Source organism: Anguilla rostrata, chromosome 3 (assembly GCF_018555375.3).
Source record: "Anguilla rostrata isolate EN2019 chromosome 3, ASM1855537v3, whole genome shotgun sequence".
NCBI lineage: Eukaryota > Metazoa > Chordata > Actinopteri > Anguilliformes > Anguillidae > Anguilla > Anguilla rostrata.
Genome location: NC_057935.1, coordinates 36,942,492 through 36,963,323, shown reverse-complemented (window position 1 = coordinate 36,963,323; position 20,832 = coordinate 36,942,492). Strand labels below are relative to the sequence as shown.

General features: G+C 40.1%; 1 protein-coding gene across 1 annotated transcript in view; it reads left to right on the top strand.

Annotated features, from left to right (window-relative positions):
• LOC135250749 (coiled-coil domain-containing protein 148-like) overlaps positions 1-20,832 on the top strand; it is a 55,166-nt gene that overhangs the window by 10,688 nt on the left and 23,646 nt on the right. Inside the window, exons 4-10 of the mRNA XM_064327382.1 lie at positions 4,422-4,525; positions 5,653-5,729; positions 5,975-6,138; positions 11,802-11,897; positions 11,993-12,174; positions 14,044-14,182; positions 20,102-20,308. Coding sequence (XP_064183452.1) covers positions 4,422-4,525; positions 5,653-5,729; positions 5,975-6,138; positions 11,802-11,897; positions 11,993-12,174; positions 14,044-14,182; positions 20,102-20,308 — 969 coding nt within the window. The remainder of the gene's footprint in view (positions 1-4,421; positions 4,526-5,652; positions 5,730-5,974; positions 6,139-11,801; positions 11,898-11,992; positions 12,175-14,043; positions 14,183-20,101; positions 20,309-20,832) is intronic.

Genomic DNA, 20,832 nt, shown 5'->3' with positions numbered 1-20,832 from the left:
AATCAAGCAGTAACAGCATTATCTGTTTCTGCCCAGATAACAGAACACTGTTATGCTTGGAAAGGAATAAACAGAGAATACTGGGGGAAAATTCATTTTGTTCTCATGAGATATATTTCTATGAAGTATTTTTAGTACTGTGGTCTATAAATCAAGTGTTTACATGTTTAGAAATGCATTTTATATGTTGTATCTCTTTGTACTGCTTGTTAACACTAACCATGTTTGTGTCAATTAATTTGCATTTATCATGTCAGTTTTTCCTATAAGTCACATTGCTTCTTTGTGGCTGAAAACTAAATGCTGAATCAATATATAAGCATTTTAAAATATGCAGCACATCTGTATTGTTACAAAGCCCTGACAGAGTACATTTTCTAGAGATGATTCAAAAATCAGGAGAACAGACAGTGGCAGTTGAGAAAACAGTAGAACAGAAAACAGACAACAAAACAGAAACACATTAGGGCCAGTGAACGGCTATATCGATCAGTTCACTACAGGAGTATTGAGAATGGTGGCAGGATGGATAGCACTCATGAGACTTGGCATAGTACAGCGAGGGACTTACCACATTGGCCAAGTTCAGAATTTTTGGGTCTAAAGATTCCTATGCAGTGATTCAGATCATTTTACATAAAATGATCAAATATCATATTAAGTCTGCTTAAATGAAAATCTTTTCCAGTCCAAACAACAAGCTGGAACCAGATAAAACATCAAGGAATGAATGAGCCAGTATGTTGTAGGTACAATTGAAACTACCATGCACTTGACAGTGAAATTAGTCACTTTTAAGGAAAACATTTAATTGCCCTTTAGCTTTAGCTAAATGCACATTGTGGCAAAATTTCAGAATATAAATAATCAATGAAAATGGAATTAATAACCAAATCCTAGCACATACACAAAAAGGCATTTCCAAAGACATGAGGCAGCAGACCAAACTATAAAATAGCAAATCTTATGCAGGTCACAGGAATTCCCCTCATTTTAAACAAGGAAGTGAATGAAAAGTACAATATAGTATAAATATTCGGGGGTCTGTGGAGGAATAGGCCAGTTTACTTTCACAGTCTGCTCCCAGTGAAATCCCAGCAGCCAGTGTCAGTGTCAGCAGTGTGTCATTATCTTTGCTTTTGAATTATTTCAATGTAGCACTGTATATTTACTTGAATATACCATCTGAAGCGAATATGGTCTTCAAAGTTTATGTGACGCATGAAAATGTCAAAACCCAATTATTTATAGTGGGAAAAAATATGAAATTCAGCTGTGTTACCCTTAAAATGTTTCAAAATGAATACACCATGTGTTTGAACAGGAGAATTATTGACTGTGGTACTGGAGCATTTGTGATAATGTAATTGGCAGGAAAAAGAACCCAAGTTTGGGGCTTTATTGTGTGGACGTGTGATGCTGTTTGTCAAATTTGTATGTTTACATGAGGTCAGAGTGTACAGACCTTAACGTTCTTAAGGGCTGAGCGTCTGTGGTCATTGTGGTTGTTTCTGTAACAAACTTTGAAAAGTGCCAACCTCTTGGCACTGTACAGGTATGTACCATAGGTATGTATGTACAGAGGCCTATGCATATGTGTGTGTGTGTGTGTGTGTATGTGCGCATGTGCTCTCCCTTCCAAATTTATTGCCATTGTTAATAAAGATGAGAAAAAGGCTATGTAAAATGAACACAATTACTGAGCTATGTATATTTTCTGTTGAATAACATGGAGCACTACATTCTTTAATTCTAATACAATTAAGTAATAATTTACGCTAAATTATTGGCCCTAAAGATCTTTTAAAATCAAATCACCAAACAAAATCCACATTAACATTGTACTTTTTAAGGCCATCTTCCTTGGTTTTCACAAAAATGAGGCAACGCATGTAAAATCCATTTGTCATCCATCACCATGGGTAAAGGGAAAAGAAAATCACAAGTTAAACGAAACAAAAGGTTCTTGATTTATGTAAATAAGGCAATGGGTGCAAAAGATAAATACATTTGTAAATATATCGCTTTGCATTATTAGGTTCATAATTCTGAGGTTTTAATCACTGGAACAGTACTAAACATGCTGAGTAGAGGACGGAAGTTCATCTTGCCCCCTTTCTCACAGTGAGAAAGATGGTTTGGGAGGCAAAGAAAAATGTAAGGGCTACAGTCTGAGAATCACAAAACTTGGCTGTATCATGGGGCCAAAGTTTCTGAATCTAAGATTAGACACCACCTTCCTGCCAATAGGCTATTTGGAAGGGTTCCGAGAAAAAAAAGCCTTTATTGAGAGTAATCAACAAATTTCAGTGCCTAGAGCTTGCTAAATGACTTTGGCGCTTGGTTTGGAACCGGGGGCTATGGTGAGATAAGACAAAAATAGAACTCTTTGGCCACACACACAGCAGTGAATTTGGCATTAGAATAATGATGCATGTGCAGAGAAAAACTTCAAACGTACTGTAAAATATGGTACGTTTTGCTTCCTCTGATCCTGGGGGCCTTGTTAAGCCCTACCAGTTACTGGGGCATTTCAGCCAAAAATCTGATTGCCTCTGCCAGGAGGCAAAATTTTGGCCACAAGTGGATTGTCTAGTGAAACAATAAGCCTGAGCACACACCATAATTTACAAAAAATTTATTTTAACCCCGTTGAAAACCCATGATTTCAATTAATGTGAGCAGCCCAGGCAGGGCTGCCAGTAGTTGAGACACAATTGTTTTGGAAATAAATGTGAAATGCATTTGATTCATTAATTATGCAGTAATATTACAAGCATTCCTCATGTTGGAACATTGCAGTAGATCTCAAAACTAGTTATTATATATTTATTTTGTACAGTTCTTTGGTACACTTTTATGAACAATATTATATATATATATATATATTGCTGTGTGTGTGTGTGTGTGTGATCCCACGTTCTCAACACATTTTGTGGAATGTTGTTTTTTAAATGGAAATTTAAACGTGCGTAAACTGTATGGTCAGCGACCTGACATTTATTACAACCCAAATTTTACTGTTAACACTGGAGTCATTAAGTTAAGGCGAGAAAGCTAATGATTGTGCCCATGAGTTACTCAAGAGTTGAGAAATTGCCAGCTGTGCTTTGAGCCAAGCACTTAATTGAAATCTATTTTGTTGTCATGCCGCAAGTCAAATGATATATTTAAGTACAATTTATAAAAGCTGCTCTGTTTGTCAGTGTGTAAATTACATTTCTTGTTTATTACAGTCTAATTATCTGCCGTGGTTACCTCTGTAGGTCCACCGTGGTATGGAGCAATGCAGTGTCTTACTTGGGGGATGTGGAAATCAATTCCTGCAGTGAATGCATGCTCTGTAACAAAACTGCAGATTGAAATTGCGCTCCCCTTTCTTTATTCCCATGGGAAATGTGTTCACTACGTGTTACCCATGTTCCAGTTTCTTGTTTCAATGTGACAGTGTGTTTTACCTTCAAGTGTTCAGTACATTTTGCTTCAGTCCCTACAAACTGGGAGTCCTTCAGCAGAAATATCATAGATGGATTAAACACCAGCACTGCAGAGTTATTCTTTATGGTGTCCCACTGTCCTTCACTTGCAAAATCCCTCATGCTTTATACAGTTTTGTGTGAGGGTTAATTTATACTGTGATTTTTAATAAATTTCAGTTTGACTGATCTCTAGCCAATCAGAATGTAGCCAGGAATTATATTGCATTATATTGAATTATATTTTGTACCAATCATATTGTTTATAATCATTCAGTGGTTCTCATTTTGTAAATGTTTGATGTGGTGTGTGATGTAATAACCAGGCAATCAGGCAATATCACTGTCGTTGTTTTTTTTGTCTTTCAGCTAGGGCACTCATCTTGAGTTTGTGAATATCAGGGCAGAATCAGGGCAATGCTTATTCATTGCAGATACATATAAAATTTTATAAACAAATATTATAAATGGCTATTGCAGGGACTAGTCTGCAAATCGGGCGGATGTTGAGAACCACTAGTGAAGATGGATTATTCAAATGTTTTTCATTTCAGAAGAGTGTCACAGACATCTAATGATCGCAGTGAGTCAGGGCTTCAGTTTAACGTCAGATTCAAAAGATGTTTCCTTTAGCACAGTTTCTCCATTACTGCACTGAGGCATTGGCTTTTCTGCTTGATCCACAGTGAAGACTACCCCCTATTGGCTGACCCACACCACTGCCATCAGCAACCAGGTCTTACCATCCAAGGTCTAGCCAAGCCAAGCCCCAATTAGCTCCAGCCACATGCCAGGTGAAAGGTACAGGGAGATTTGGCTGCTAACTAGGTAGTCTAGGATATGGACAGATTCTGGTTGTGTGATGTAATGTTTGCAGTTCCCCCCATGTATTGCACTAAATGAGAGTTTAGTAGCATATTGAACTGAGGTGAAGCCTTGTTCCAGATTCAGAAGACCCAGCAAGTGGCACAGAGGACCAGGGAGAACACACTCTTGAGGCAACACAGGGAGGTGTGGATCCGGGAGCAGGCCAAATTAATGAAGGCTGGGTAAGGCTTCTGACATTACCTCATACTCCTGCACAGTCCCAGACAAAATCCATGTTTATATTTTGGTGAATAAGGCAAACAACATTGTGGGTGATCAGAGGCACCCCCTTGCCTCCTCATTTGAATTGTTGCCATCTGGGCGACTATATCGCCCCCCTCTATTTACTAAAAATAGATCCAAGTTCTCATTTGTTCCACAGGCCATTAAGCTTCTAAATGGGTAATGCACTAGCACTTTATCCCCCATGCACTTTGACCACTCCTTCCTACCCCCATCTTAACTATTTATTTTTATTTCTATTTTTAAAATATAAAATTTTAAATTTTGCACCTAATTTATTGCAATGTGTGAAGTATGTGTATGAGTATGTCTATTAGTGTTTTTTGTGTTGATGTTATGATGAAATTCCTTGTGATTATGCTGCAAACCAATTTCCCCACGGGGACAAATAAAAGTGTCTATCATCATCATCCAACATATCATTTATAATCATGTGATCAGAGAGTTGCTGATAGCAACAAACTTTTAAAAGCACCTTGAATGGGTTTGACTTTGACAGCCATTTTCTATTCTAGAAGTGCAGAAGATAATAAGAATATAGCAGAATATAATGGGCCATTCACTGAATATGAAGCAGATATGAGGCATACCGTGTGGCATGTAAGTGTAGTACTGTATAAATGAAGTGTTGGGTTGCATTCCCTCACCTCCCCATTATTTTTCCTGCCCGTGGAGGCGGAGCCGCGACATCGCTGCTTGCCATGGCATTGCAGTTCTGTTATCCAGCAGACTCATCAGACTGTGGTCCTGCTGGGGAGGCTATTCTGCATTCAGTGCAGTGTGCGAAAAGGACAGCATTAGCTGCAGGACATATCCCTGCTCCCTGGGTAATGAACGTACCTGAGTGCTCCAAGGTTAATGACGTACACAAGCGCTTGGGCCTACAGCAAATGCCTTGCGAAGGTGCCAGAACTGGGGAATATTTTAGCCAGAGTGAGAGAGAGAACCAGTAAAAAAAAAGTTTGCCTACTGTTGTAGCTTCATTCGATTTTAAAGCGTATCCATAAATCAAAATGTCGAGAGTTGGAATGTGTACATTTTTCTGATGTTTTTTCCTTTGATCCAGGGAAACGGCAGAAGCGGACCTTGTGAGTTTTCTGGAGAAAAATGGAAATAGCTTCATATCACAGATGCGAGACTACGGTATAGCTTCCCTTCATCAAATCTTGCCACCTGTGTTGCTTTGTGTATATTGAAAACACAGTGCTGTGTCTGACGCTTCACCGTGTTAAAGAGTAGCTTACAATTCAGTGGCTGTGCCCTTGTGGTTGCAACCATTCAGAGTTTTGATGCATTGCATGCATACCATAATAGCCCTGTAATATGGTCTGGATAAGAGCATCCACAAAAGAAATGACTAATAAAAATTTAAATTCTATGTGTCCCAGGGCTGATCCTGGAGCGGGAGCGGGAGGGATTCAGAGATGCTACAGTAAAGCCCATCTGGCAATTAAAGGAGGACCTGCAATATAGGCTGGCTGAAGTGCGACAGCACACATCACAACATTCCATTCACTCACAGATCTCTGACTGGGATTCAGTACTGCAGGAGGTAAGGACCAGGGTTGCCAGGTGTATTTAAAAATGTCCTTACCTGTAGATCTCTAAATGGGATTCAGTACTCCTGGAGGTAATGATCAGGATTGCCAGGTATATTTAAAAATGTCTTTACCTGCGGATCTCTGACTGGGATTCCGTACTGCAGGAGGTAAGGACCAGGGTTGCCAGGTCTATTTGAAAATGTCCTTACCTGCAGATCTCTGACTGGGATTCAGTACAGCTGCTTGATTGATTTCAAAACAATAAAAGACAGGCAGATATAAACTGGGTTCCACAGATGATAGACCATAATGTTGCGCAGCAAAAATAAGGCCTTTGCCCTCAGCAGTGCGTGTCATTACAAAAAATGAACATCTAAAAACTTCCAGATGACTTTTCAGTGACTCTCTTAAGCTTAAATACCCTGAACTGCAATTCGAAAATAGCCAAGGACACAACAATTGGCACTTGACTTTACTTTTCTGAATTGAACCCTAATCCCACTTTGTTACCTTGATGGGTCGATACCGTTACAACTACCAGCCATTTTTATGAATAGCACCCACAGAGGAATGACTGTGTTTCTCACAAGTCAGCACGAAGCCTCCTTTTGTTAGACATCCTCAGAATAGAAACTGGATGTGCAATAAATAAAAAATAAATAAAATTCATTAAATCGTGATTCACTGGCTTGTTCCCTCACAACTCATTTCTAAGTTGAAGGAAATTGTGAGAAGGAGAGTGTTATAGAAATGTCTGTGACGATGGACAATATTATATTATAAGAAGGGTTGTGTATATTAACACAACCCTTCTTCTGTTCAGTTTGTGCCCCTAGCTTATCTCTCACCCGTCCTCCCGCTAGTATTTCTGTGCCTGCCACGCATCCATTCAATCAATTCATGTCCCTCAAACTGTGAGCTGCAGCACAACGATAGTAGATTATGTAGGCCTCCATTCAGCCTCACAACAATCCGCCGTGTCCTTTAACTGTGAGTTTCAAATTTAAACAAGTAGATTAATTATGTAACTTTTACTGTACAGTTCATGGACTATTGTTAAGTTTGAATGCACCATTAATGACAGTTTCCCTTTTCTTCAAGCAAATACATTTAAAAGTAATCCTAGTGAACTCAAAATCTCAGTGAATTTTGTAAATTGCAAAACTTGATTACATGTGTTATAGTTATTTTGTCAGTGGGTTTATGTGTTACAGCCAAATGTCTTGAATTAATACCATTACAAATTGATCACTGATTTAAAAAAAAACGTTTTTGGAAATACAAGGACATACATTGTTTGTAAAAATGAATGGGAATTAAAAGATGGTTACATTTTATTTATTGTGTTCATCAGCATGAAAGATAAGGCACAATGGTATTAGATTGATTAGATGCCTTAGGTACATAATGACTCATTGGGTCAGAGAATGCTGCTCACATCAATAATTATTAATAATACCTTTTATGTATCTGCATTTATGTATCAAAGAGGGTTCTTTGCAGAAATTAATTTTATGTAATTTCGTTCCGCTGTGAAAAACTGAAGTGCATGGACCTGTAATTGCCCATTTCAAATACTCTGTCTCACATTTAATTAATAAGTATTAGGCCTATTTTTACAAAATGCAATAATGGCGTGGGAGATTATGCCCACTTTGTCGCCTCTGTAATATTAATTCCCATTTATTTATTTTTTTGTGGAAATCTCCAGGATTTTTGTTCTACATGCAATAGAAATAAATATATTTGCATATTTAGACAGTACATGCTGTAGTATCTTGAAAGCATATATATGTAAATTATATATATATAAAATCATTATGCCCGGATGTGTGACATTTATGTGGTTTTAAATTAAAAAAAATAGAATGGGATTATGTACAGGCTACAACCCACTGCCAGAGCAGTACAAATGTATGTACTGTTTGCATACACACTACACTGTTGTAATCCATGTGTTGGAAGAATTCTGATTAAATGGAATATGTCACAGAAGAGCCTTTAGTGATAAGAATATGAAATTCAAGATGCAGGAATCATATTTAAGATTAATCTACACGGAGAATCGCCCACCCGTCCAGATAAGATGGCTCGTTCTTACTTTGCTTTCATATTGATATGTCTTTTCCTCTTTGATGTGCTGTTTTTGCATGCCTAAAGGCATGATATATAAGGACAATTGTCGCAGGGCAGAAAAATGGAGTTCTCTTTCATGTCAAGTCACACTGGAGGGTTTCTGCTGAATGCCTAAAATATAAATGTAAAAATGTCTTATGAAATAATAGTCACTGAGAAACATCATTTTCCTTCTTCATAAATAGATATTCCACAAAAGGCTTAAAACACACTCATATCAAAAGTTGCAGCAACAGAATGACAAAATCGCATGGCATTAGCAGGACATTGAAGTCAGAATAGCCATGGTAATGGCACTTGTGATATGAATAGAAGAGCAGCAACTGTAATCCAGTGTTATGTAGTGCTTACATTGTTCAGGGTCTCTATTCATCTCAGAGTAGGAAATAGGTGCTTGAAAATTCCAGGAGTGATGCAAATTTGATTCTCATTTTACGCCTAAGAACAAAAATCTTTTTTCAAAAAAACTGTTTTTCTTTACATGTGGCTCTAACCCAGTAGGCATGTGAGAGGCCTCACTAGCTCCCCTGATTAGGGGTTATCTATAGGTGGCTCATCTCTGTGTGAGAGGAACGTATGACAACAGGAGTTATTAAGAAGATGTGCTTGGCAGGGAGGCGGTCGAGGTTGCAGGAGTCCTCACAAGCTCTTCAAAACCAGTTAGAAGGCTCTGCATTGAGGAGACAGAGTTGTTAAAAATACATTGTTGTGACAGGGAGGCAGCAGAGAGCAGGATATTTTTTACTCTGGGGGATTTATCATTTTGAGGGTTCGCTGGAGAGGGCAGCTAACCTTGACATAAAAATCATTATTCACTCATTAAAGACTGCGCAATCCAAATCGTTATTTTAATAATCATGTAAGAAATTAAGAACCAAATATAATAAATGCCATGATAGTTAGCACTTGCATTTATGTTGAGATTTTGAATTCTGACTTTTTAATCTGAAAGCAAAAAAAAACAACTCATTGCTGGAGGATTTTATATTGACCATTAAATATCTTATTTGTGATTTAATCAAAAAGGCAGTGGATGCAATGATGGAAGCCAGGCTTTATATAAAGATATGCCAGTCTTACACTTGTATAAATGACTGCTGTTAACAGGGAAGAGGCTTCTGGTGGACATGTGACCCATTTTGCTGCTATGAATGTGGCAGTTTCTTTGATTTGCCTGGAGCGAGTGAAACCCACGCTGACTGCATCATCGACAGACAACCAGCATGAGGAAACCATGGAGCCTCTTACCTCCTGTTAGACCCATGAAGGGAGCCAGCCGCTGAAAATGGCTGTGCAGGTCAACGACCATATTGCGTCTGTGCTGCTGGATTCTGGTAATTGCTGTCCCTTATTTAGCCTTGTTCTTCCTATGAGAAGAACTACAGAAAGGGGTTCTGTATCTTGTGTGCATGGTAGCACAGATGCCTAATTACCACCTTAGCATTGCTTAAAACTGAATGGAGAGTACAGCCCGGCTGCTACTGTTGTCCCCCCACCTACCTGTGCCTGTCTTGGTGGGGCAAGACTGCCCCCTCTTTGGACACTTCTGGGGTCTCACCTGCAATATCCGAGGAAGAAACCAGCACGAGTGATTTGGAAAAAGGACTTCACTCACTCACCTCTGTTCCTCAGATGTGTGGTCTCCAGGTTCTCCCTGTTGCTGGCTTCTCAATCTGCCTTCAGATGCCGCCATGGAGTGAAAATCAAGATCAAGAGAACAATCAACAGCAACAGGGAGTAGTCGACTGCACACTGAAGAACATATTCTCTTGTGCATTGCTGATAGGCCAGTTCAGTACGGCCCAATTAGAAAACCCAAACCTTGCCTCAGCCCTTCACCCGATGATTTTTGATTGCTGTCCAGTGGAAGGAGTAAGTGAAGTTAACTACTCACAATTTGCTTTTCATAATCAGCTCCTCTATCAAGTGGACCTAAGAGATTAGGAAGTGAAACAGTTGCTGTTGGCGTCTAGACAGAATGTCTTTCAGCTGGCACACACTCACTTGATGGCTGCTCACCTTGGAATGAAGAAGACCCTGGACTGCATCCATGTGTGATTCCACTGGTCAGGCATGAAAAGGCTTGTGGAGGATTATTTAGGGCAGGGTGATGTGACCACAGAAGAAGAGATATGATGCGGTTGTCACAAATGGTCCCTTTTCACAACAAAGATACAGTCATTGGTTTGACAAGCTATTACAGACGGTTAATACCACATTTTTAGAAATCCCCTGACAGACTTGACAAAGGCCCATCTGTCCAGCATTATGGGGTGGACCACAGGAACTAAGAAGGTCTTTCAGGACCTCAAGGCAGAGCTGCGGGTGGGACCCATGTTAGTCAGCCCAGAGTACACTTTGCAAAGGAGGCTTTATACTTTCGAGTCCGAGGCACCAGAAACAGGTGTGGGTCCTGTCCATCTCGGAACACCTAGTGTTGGTCATTAGCAGTAATTAACTTCCTTCAGGAACAGAAATATTCCACCGTAGGAAAAGAATGTCTGGCTGTAATGTGGGCTACATTGATGCTTGGGTAATAGCTTCTGGAATGTAGCACACAAGACTGCACACTGGGCCCTGGACAGTATTCTATAGTTTTCCCTCTCTCCACCCCCACCTTTTGTTAAATTCCCCTAATAAACATTTTAAAGGACTGCCTGGATTGATTGATTTTGTTTCACTCTGCCCTGTGGGATGATTGCACACCCTTATTATTGCTACACATATTATTTAGTTTCTTTGTTTCTTATTTGTAATATAACTATTATTTTGATTGCACATTGTCTTTAATAATAACACTGATTGTGAGCAACTCTTTTGGCACTGTATATCAATACCATAATGCAGAATGTGGTGGCCATATATTTCGAGACAGATATGCTATGCACTAATTAGCATCAGGGATGCAATAAAATATTTGTGAGATGTTTTGATTGTGAGAAAAAAACTATTTTTTTATGAAGAGAAATTAGTGGTCTTGGTAGAGGAGACCAACAATTATCTGGACAAATTGCAGAACCTCACAGTTCGGCCCTGCTAAAGAAGGAGAAGTGCTATTAGTGTTGTATTGGAGGATGCATTATTGCTCTCAGGGCCAAGACCAATGCCCCGGAATATGTGCCTTCCAAGACACTAGGTGCATTTCTCACTGTGCACTGAAATTAACGATGCCCATGAAATGTTGTATGAAAATTATAGGGATAGCATGGCTCTTCTGTCTGGCCCCAGGTCATCCTTGAACTCGAATATGGTGATGACGACATGACTGGTTTCCTCTTACATGCAAAAATTATTATGCATGCCGAGTACTCTCTTTCCTCATGCAGCAGTACTACAATACATCCGTTCACGAGTTCTGAATCTCAGGGTACCAGGCAGACCTGTGGGACTGTTAACCTGAGTTGGGTTCAGAGGTTTTAAGACTTTAGTTCCTATGTATCTGCAAAAACCACATGTTGTGTTCTTACTTTGGTAGGGCACATGGCTTTCGTTTATTCTGTTTGTACCTGTTTTCTGAAGATTTTCGTTGTTTATTCAGGTGCATTCTGTGAAGGACCAGCAAGAAGCAATTGCAGAAAAGCTACATTCTGAATGTTTGTCACTGGAACAGGAGATCTTTGCATTAGGAATTGAGGTAGGAAAACAGACAAGGCCAGTTACAGTTATGTTTTAACAAGATTTGATGTTATTAAGTAAACATTTTAAATGTATATACCTTTACCTTTACAGGAGTGTTTCTCTTCTGCACAAGAGATGTTGGGAGATTTGACACAGGTTCCAGAGGAGATCATGAGTGCCTGGTGTCCCTACCCTGATTTGAAGTCTTCACTCCTCCAGGAGTTTCATGCCCTCAGTGAGAAATATGAGTCAAAACTACTGACTATCAGAAAATGCCTGCAGGAAATAGGCAGGTTAGAAATTTTATTTTATTTTGATTTTTACTTATGACTGACAGTTTTCTTTCCAGAAAGAAAGAAAGAAAGAAAGGAAAAGTTGTTAGGGTAAAGTGAAAATTGGTGAAACTATCACTTTGCCAGGAAATTTTAATAAACACACCTCTGCCACTGTTTCCATGTGCACTTTAGATGGGGAAATATCAAACTTCAGCAGTAGAATGTCATTTCATTTGTGTACCTGACAAAAATACAAATTAGCTTGCATTCAGGCTTCATGCTGCTTTGCATCAGGCCATAAACAGAGCCCAGAATGTTCTTAATCCACTTATTTTGATTTATTCCGAGTAAATTCCCTAGTGCATGGTTTGGCTCAAGTTTTAAAAGGCACAGTTAGACAGGCCACTGTTTGAGTCAGAAAACACTGTACTCCACTTTTGATACTATCACTGTTAACATCTGTTCCTTGCCAAAGAATAAGCTTGTATAAAGTTGGATTTACTCTTGTTTATAGACCTAGGATTGTGAAGATAGGAGTAGAAACCTATTTCCCTGTCTTCAGAATGATATATAATGTTGTGTGAACTGGGGGGACTCGTACTGAAAAGGCAACTCACCAAGCAAAACCTAGCCCAAAACTGTTCTCTTTGACCTGCTGGAATTTAATTTCAGTTTCGGGTTTCAAAATATATATTTTTCCCTATGGAACTGCCTTTCCATGTTCCACTTCAGACTGGGAAACACTGGTGCACCTCATACCAAAGCTAAGCTGAATATAATGTAATAATATTCTCTGAAATGAGTGAAGCAGACAATTTCTGCCTTTAGATTTCTTATCACTTTCAAACTCAATTAAAATAGAGCAGATCCAGTCCTCTGCCAAACACTGGTGGTTTGGGAAATGGAGAGTAAGCATAAAACCTTAGATCTATTCCACAGTGATTTCTCTCCTCTGGGAGGCCATTGGTTTAATGGGTTACTTCAGAAGCAACAGGGAGCTGATTGCATTTAAATGTTATAATCTAGATTTGCCTTGGTAATCACCTCAAGTAGATGCTCAACAGAACTGTTTTCATTTTTTACCCAGACCCCAATGTATTTTATACTGAAGCTGGTCACCAGAAAATAATTGGTACAGTAAGCATTGCAATGCAGTTCCACCTTAATGTAAATGTATTTGGTCCTTCAGCAGACTTTTCAAACGGTGTCAAGGACTGTTCTATGAAAAATACCCTTGTATTGTCTATAATATCTGCTGTTGAATGTTTAGTTCATCCCTGAATTTACTTAAACATTTGTATTATTTGTTTTGCTGGGGTGCTGGGCACGGGGGATTAAGGGGTCATCCCATTGAGGCAAAGTTCTGGTGCCTGGATGGACCTCAAAGTCTGGTATTGACCATGCTAACTGTGACTGGCAGCCTTGCAGGATGATGCATAATTGGATGTACTGTCGGTGGGACGTCCCAACCTCTGTGCACCAGCTCTCCTGTGGTCATTCGAATAACCACAGTCTGGCTGCACATGCTGCATATATAGTCCTCCTCAGATCAGTGTGTGTGAGGATAACTTATGAACCGGGTGAAAAGAAGCAGTGGCTGACGTCATGTGTTTCGAAGTAGAGCTTGTGCACCTCTGCACTCTCCTGAATTACAGAGTGGACTGCAGCCATGAGCTTGGCATGAATGTTATTCAGCAATCCTGGGAGAAAATAAGAGGTTATAAATAGGTTATAAAAGATAATTAGTCAAGAGTCTAGAATGAATCCCACAATACTTTTTCACATGGATGTATCACCATCTGAACAATTATGTTTTCTCATTGATCTACTGGAGATGCAGATAACAAAAGATGTTTCCCTCATCACCCCACCTCTCCCCTTTTTCAGATACTGTGGTTGGCCAGAAGAGGATCACATGGTGTTTCAGATGGTCATGAGTCAGTACCCACATGACCTGAACAACTACCGAACTCTCTCCATGGACATGTTACAGAGACTTCTCCCTCACAGATTAAGACAGGAGCTGGTCAGTTTGTGTGCTTTTCTTGATGATCAGTGCCTCTACTTCTCCCTGGTCAGTGTCTTTATATTTCCCTGGTCAGTATTTCTATATCTCCCTGGTCAGTGGATCTATATCTACTTGGTCAGTGTCTCCATATATCCCTGGTCTGTGGATCTATATCTCCTTGGTCAGTGTCTCCAATTCTCCCTGGTCTGTGTCTCTATATGTCCTTGGTCAGTGGATCTATATCTCCTTGGTCAGTGTCTCCTTATCTCCCTGGTCATTGTCTCTATATCTCACTGGTCAGTGTCTCAATATCTCATTGGTCAGTATTTCTATATCTCCCTGGTCAGTGGATCTATATCTCCATGGTCAGTGGATTTATATCTCCTTGGTCAGTGTCTTTGTATCTGCTTGGTCAGTGTCTCTATATTTCATTGGTCAGTGGTTCTATATCTCCTTGGTTGATGGTTCTGCTCTTTTCCTGATCGGTGTGTCTGTATCTCTCTCCGGTCCATGTCGGTGCTCTCATAAGGCTGTGCTGTAGATCCGGTGTAGCTGCAGAGGAGAGGATGATGTGCTTGACAGGCTCTGAGATGTGCATTGTCACCTCTGTGGACATGGCTGTCCCTGCTCCCTTCCTCTGCTGCCTCTTTCTACCTGCAGCTCTCCCGTCACCATGACGACCGCCAGAGTACAACTCTCCCTCTCCAAGACTTGTCTCTGTGTCATTTCCAGCTGGGTGCTGCACTTGATGGAACATTCAGCCCTCAGCGTTAGCACAAACCATTCCGTCATTTCCACTGATTCTGTTTCAGTGTCTTTTTTTTCCATTTCCTACGAAGAAGCCCTGAGCAACAAAAGATGTTTCTTTTACTCACTTTCTAGCTGCATATCGTTGTCATTACCCTATGCACTGGCCTGAGATAGAGGCCATTATTAATATAAAAAGAATGTTTGTATTTGCAAGAATATTGGTTTATTTGTGACAGGAACATCAAAGCTTTCCAAATAGCACTCTGGCAGAATAATATTTGTTTGAGCTAATAAGGGTATGCCTTTTAGATGAAAACAGACGGTGGTGCATTTTGACTCTCGGGCTACAATCCAGTCCTAATGGAAAACACATATACATCTCAGTAATGATAATTTAAAAGCCATTCTTTTCTAAGTCTGTATATGTATAAAGCAATGATTTTGTAGGGGAACAACCATCATATTATTCTAAAATAGACTGAAACACTCATTTAGTCTTTACGTGATTTCAGACGTACAGCTAATGTGTATAAATAGTACAATCCTAAGCAGGGCTTAAACCATATGGCGTCACTTTAGTATTTGAAACCTTATGAACAGAATGTTCAGTGATCTCTGTACAATCTGTCAGCTTCATTGGGCGGTAGGTTATAATTTTCAGTTTTTCACTGCATTGCTGTCATGCTCTGCGCACACATGGGGCGACATAGCTCAGGAGGTAAGACCAATTGTCTGGCAGTCGGAGGGTTGCCGGTTCAAACCCCGCCCTGGGCGTGTCGAAGTGTCCTTGAGCAAGACACCTAACCCCTAACCCCTAACTGCTCTGGCGAATGAGAGGCATCAATTGTAAAGCGCTTTGGATAAAAGCGCTATATAAATGCAGTCCATTTACCATTTACCACACACATGCTCACAATACGCTGTGACTTCCTTCATCATTTAAAGCTGCATACATCTCCCATACACCCCCATGGTGCTTATGTAAGCTATCTGTTGATTGTCCCATCTAGGTGCCAAAATGTCAATAGCACAGCCCAAAGGTATGTGGTTATTTCTCAAACGGCCGATCATTCCCTTATGGAAACTTGGGTAGGTTTTGTTACATAACTGGCAGGGGACCTATCTGTTATACTCTGCTTAATGAGTTTATGAAACCACTGTGGAATTTTGTCTTCTCTTAATCACTTTTGTGGGATTCTGTGATCATTCAACTCCTATTTATTATTACTGGAGGCATAGTCTCAGAGATGGATTATTGTTCCATAGAAAGTAAAAGAGTTGATTTTTGTGAGACAGTAAAGGAGAATATAAAAATAAACATGGTAGCTTAGTTTAATGCAATTGCTCATTTGACAAAATTCTCTTATTAAAGCTTCCCTTTAATTTAACAGTTGCCTCATCCTTACCTATAAGTGCCACTAGTGTTCAATAAGGTACTTTCTTGTATAAGTTAGTTAATAACTGTCAAAAAGTTAAATTGAAAGTAACACTTAATTCATTTGTTTTTTCAATTCATGTTTATTTCTCAGTTTTCTTTAAAAAGAAATGATTGTTTTAAGATTCAAAAGGGCCTTAAAAATGGTATCATCTCAATTAAAAGTAATAGCTCAGGCTTTTTTTAAGGCTCTTTTGAGTCTATTTTCCAAATGTATAAAGCGAAAAATAAGCCATTGATATCTGGCAACTCAGCTTGTCATGAAACCTACACATTTCCACATTTCCAATGTCAGGTTAGATAACTCGCTTGGTGGCACAGCATAGCATTGGCAGTAGATTTACGTCTCAGCAAGCGTGTTCCTCTGCACAGCTATATTATATTTTTCATCCAGGGTTCCCATGCAGCCACTTATACAGCAAGTCATGATGCCTGTTCAGTCCCTATGGTACGTTCAGTACTAATAAAACATTAATCAGACACATTAACATATTTGTACAATGAGCCATATTCCCGTCACATCACATTTTTCAATAAAAAAATAATAAATCACCTTGTTGATGATGTAAGAAACATGTTCTTATTGACCAATACCAAATCCTCCTGCTCTGAGCACTATTAATGTATTTTTTCATAATAAAAAACAACTAATTCAAAATCTCAATAGATAAGTGCTTAATATCACCGTATTTGTTCACTGTTGTTCTTCATTATATACCAATGAAAAAATACTGATTTTTATTGCACAGGATTTCTTGTTGAGTCCTTGAGTTTGTCACCTTTTATACACATCCTGTCAGAGAAACAGCATGAAAAGGCTGTTCTGGCACTTTTGACTTGATTTCTCAAGCTGTTAACCCTGGGAGTCAGGTAAAACTGCACATACATGAAAAGAAATGTCAAATAAAAGCTTCTATCAAATGAATCAGACTTCCTTCCACAATCTTCCCATTGAAGAAATAAATGTGAACCTCTCAAAACTGTTGAACATGTCACATATGGAGGGCTGACTTGGTAATGGCACTTGGTGAGAGTGCACACAGAGGCCTTTCGCCTGGACATTGCTAGATTGAGATTGGGCTGTGCTGTTAGTTAACATTGACTGGGAGTCCACAGCAGTTGGACACAGTAAGCTTTGTTCCACCAGGGTGGGGGCTGGGCTTAAGTCATCCAGGGCTCTGCCCTCTTGCACAAATGTTATCCAGTTGCTCAACTGACAGCTGCAGTTTATGAGTTATGCTATGAGACAGCTCCTCTCTTCTGAACAATGCTCCTAGCTTGGTTTTTAGTGGCATTGTGGTCATGTGAAAGTATAGTACAATTTGTGATTCAAAATGGGAGATAAGGGAGGAAAATCTCAATGTTTTGTTAGATACTGTACGTGTATATATATATATATATATATATATATATATATATTGTAGCAGAACCAGAGGTGTGGGGTTTCCATGTCACAAGTTGAATAACTAAAACACACAAACGAAGTACAATTAAACAAGGAAAGTTTATTGGGGGAAACTCACAAAGGGGAAGGGGGGAAATCAGGCAACCAGTCCAATTCCACAATCCGTATCCATATTCCATGTCCGTAATCCAAAGTCCAAATCCGAAGCCTGGCTCTCAAACAGAACGAGTCGATACACAAGCGGGTAGTCAGGCAGTCCAGGTCACAACAGTAATTCAATTGATTATTCACAATGCTCTCTCTTTCTCTTCTCACCAAACGCGTTTCCCTCACGGTACTTTGCAATTACCTCATGTTTCGGCTCTCGATTTATCCCCGAGCCGTGAGTGCGTAATGACCGACCGGTGCGTCTGATTATTGCCGGACCTCCTTCTGTGGTTCGGGGGTGGAGCCAACGTGCTGCCAGGTACCTGTCCTCCACTACCAATCCCCACACCTCTCCCCGCCGCCTGTCACAATATATATATATATTGATCCAGCTACATACTATGCAATTAAATGCAGCATGTGGTTATCTGACAAACACTTATAGGTCATTGATCTAAAAGGAAACTGTTAAAAAAGGAACATGTTGAATGTTTGTTTTTAGGTGTGTACTCAAATACTTTACTCTGACCAGTCAGAAGCTGCTTCATATGCAGTATGTTTGGGTCGAGCGTTCGTAACCACATTCAGCATATTTGCAGTGCTGACTCAGCCTTGAAACAGCACAGGAGTCTCACTCAGTGTTCTTTATTTGGTTTAATTGCAAATGTATGGCTTCATTTAGACAAGAGTGCCTGCCCAATGTATGTGGAAATGACTAAAACATCTGCACAAAGTCTATGGAATGTTTACTAGTAGTGGGCTCTAGGAGAACATTTTGGGTGGTTGTTTCTGTGTGCAGATGTGGCTTTGCCTGGTGTGATATTAATTAGTATTTGGACCCTTAATTTTATTGTGATTAATACATACCTAATTCTTATTTATAAAATATCCTGTGATTTAGTCTGTTTTCAGGAGCCAGAAGGTTGCTTTCAGTAGGGTTTTCACCTTCAGTAACAGGAGTTATTTGAAGGGGAGCAGCTGACTGCATGCAGTATTGCAGTAAAACTCCCAAAGCTAGGATTCAGCCACTGCTCTGAGTATACTGTGGCACATGGCTTCCAGGCTGTCCACGAAAAGCTGCAATAACACAAACACATTCTGACACAGGCACGCACGCATGCATATGCAATATGTATGCGGGCAGACAGACACCACGCACACTTATATGCAAGCAAGATACTCATAGATGCAGCCATGAATGAAGAGACAGACAGGAAGGCACACAGGCATAGAAACACAGAGGACGATAATGTACCAGGTGCAGCTATGATACCTGTGCGTTCCCAAACACACGACGATATATGTTAATATACACGGTTTGCCTTTCCGCCTCAGGCACGTGAGTTACATGGCCAGGGCTGTCAGCTCCTCTCAATTCCAATAAAAGCAGCCAGCCGTCTGATGCCCGCGAGCCGTCGGTTAGCCGCCATTAGTCCGTGCATTTATATCATTTCTCTGTGCTCCACTAAAGCAGTCATGCATGGCTGCCGCTGCCGTGCGATTCGTGGCACGATGATGAATTGCCGCAGACTCTCCCTGCTCGCGGAGCGGCGGCCGCTGGAAACACTGTCAGGAGCGGAGATCCCGAGAAACCCGGGCAACTGTTCAACCGTGAATGTGTTACTGTCCATTTAAAACCAAGTGTGCGTGATCCCGGTCCACTGCGAAAAATGTGGGTGTGTTGTAGGTCCGCTGTGAACTGTGCCTCTTTGTCACGGTTCCACTGCTAACTGTGTGGGTATTTTACTGGCCTGTGGTGACCCATGTGGGTATCACATTATATTACGTAACATTCATTTAGCAGACACTCATGTCCAGATCAACTTACAAAGTAAGAGAACGTAATTAAATCCATCTTTTATCTGAGTTATCTGAGCAACATTCCCAGACCAGTGAGTCTATGTGCATCATTAAAATGCTAAATTTAATTAAATTTATACCCATCTTTATGTAAATACAAATAATACAACTAAAAGACATAATGGATATAGTATAAACGCACTATAGTTATACAGACAGCATTGATATAAAGCTACTACATGTACTATAACAATACTAGAGTAATTAACCTTACATAAGAAAAGAGTACTAGATGGTGGTGTCACAGTTCCCCTGTGAATCATGTGGGTATGTTACTGTTTCAGTCTTGTGGCTGTATTCATGGTCCAGGTGTGTCCAACGGAGATGTGTTCTATTGCAGAAGGACCACGAGCAGTCTTGGGACCAGTACCGCTTTGCTCAGACCCATCAGCGGGCAGTGCTCCAGAGTTGGTGGCAGGACCAGGCCGGACTGCTGATCAAGTCTCTGGCGATTCTGGAAGAGGCCCGGGTGGCCCACCAGGAAGAGCTGACCCTGCAGAGCCAACGGAGACACCAGCAGGAGATCTCCAACCAGCTGAAAGAGAAGGTGTCCTTTTAAGATCTATGCTACAGCTTTGGTATACAGCAGCCTGACACTATAATTATCAAAAAGAAAAGGGTGCCTCATACCTACCGATGCAGAGGCTCTTGTTCAGAGTAAATCGCACTGATTGCAGTTTTAACACATAATACATTTGTACAGCTTGATAGGTTGATAGTACCTTGCTTAATGGTACAATTGGCAGTGCCCCAGCTGGGAGCCCACAACCAGTTCAAGTGAAGCTCTGCTACACGGCCATCCTATATGACACCTTTTGTTAGCACCAAACATAATGGGTATTTTACTGCCATACCATGAGAACTATGGCTGCTATTTTTGACAAGAGAAATGTATCTATAGTTCTTTGCAATATATAAAAAATGATATATCCAGCTCAAACTGTTTACTGTAGATTTTCCAGTAAATTAAAAAGTGAATTTTCATTAGTTAATGTTGCAGCATAATTTTATATTTGCTGCAACATAAGCTAATACTTTCAAAAAATATTGAAAAGAGAATGCTGCCTTGGC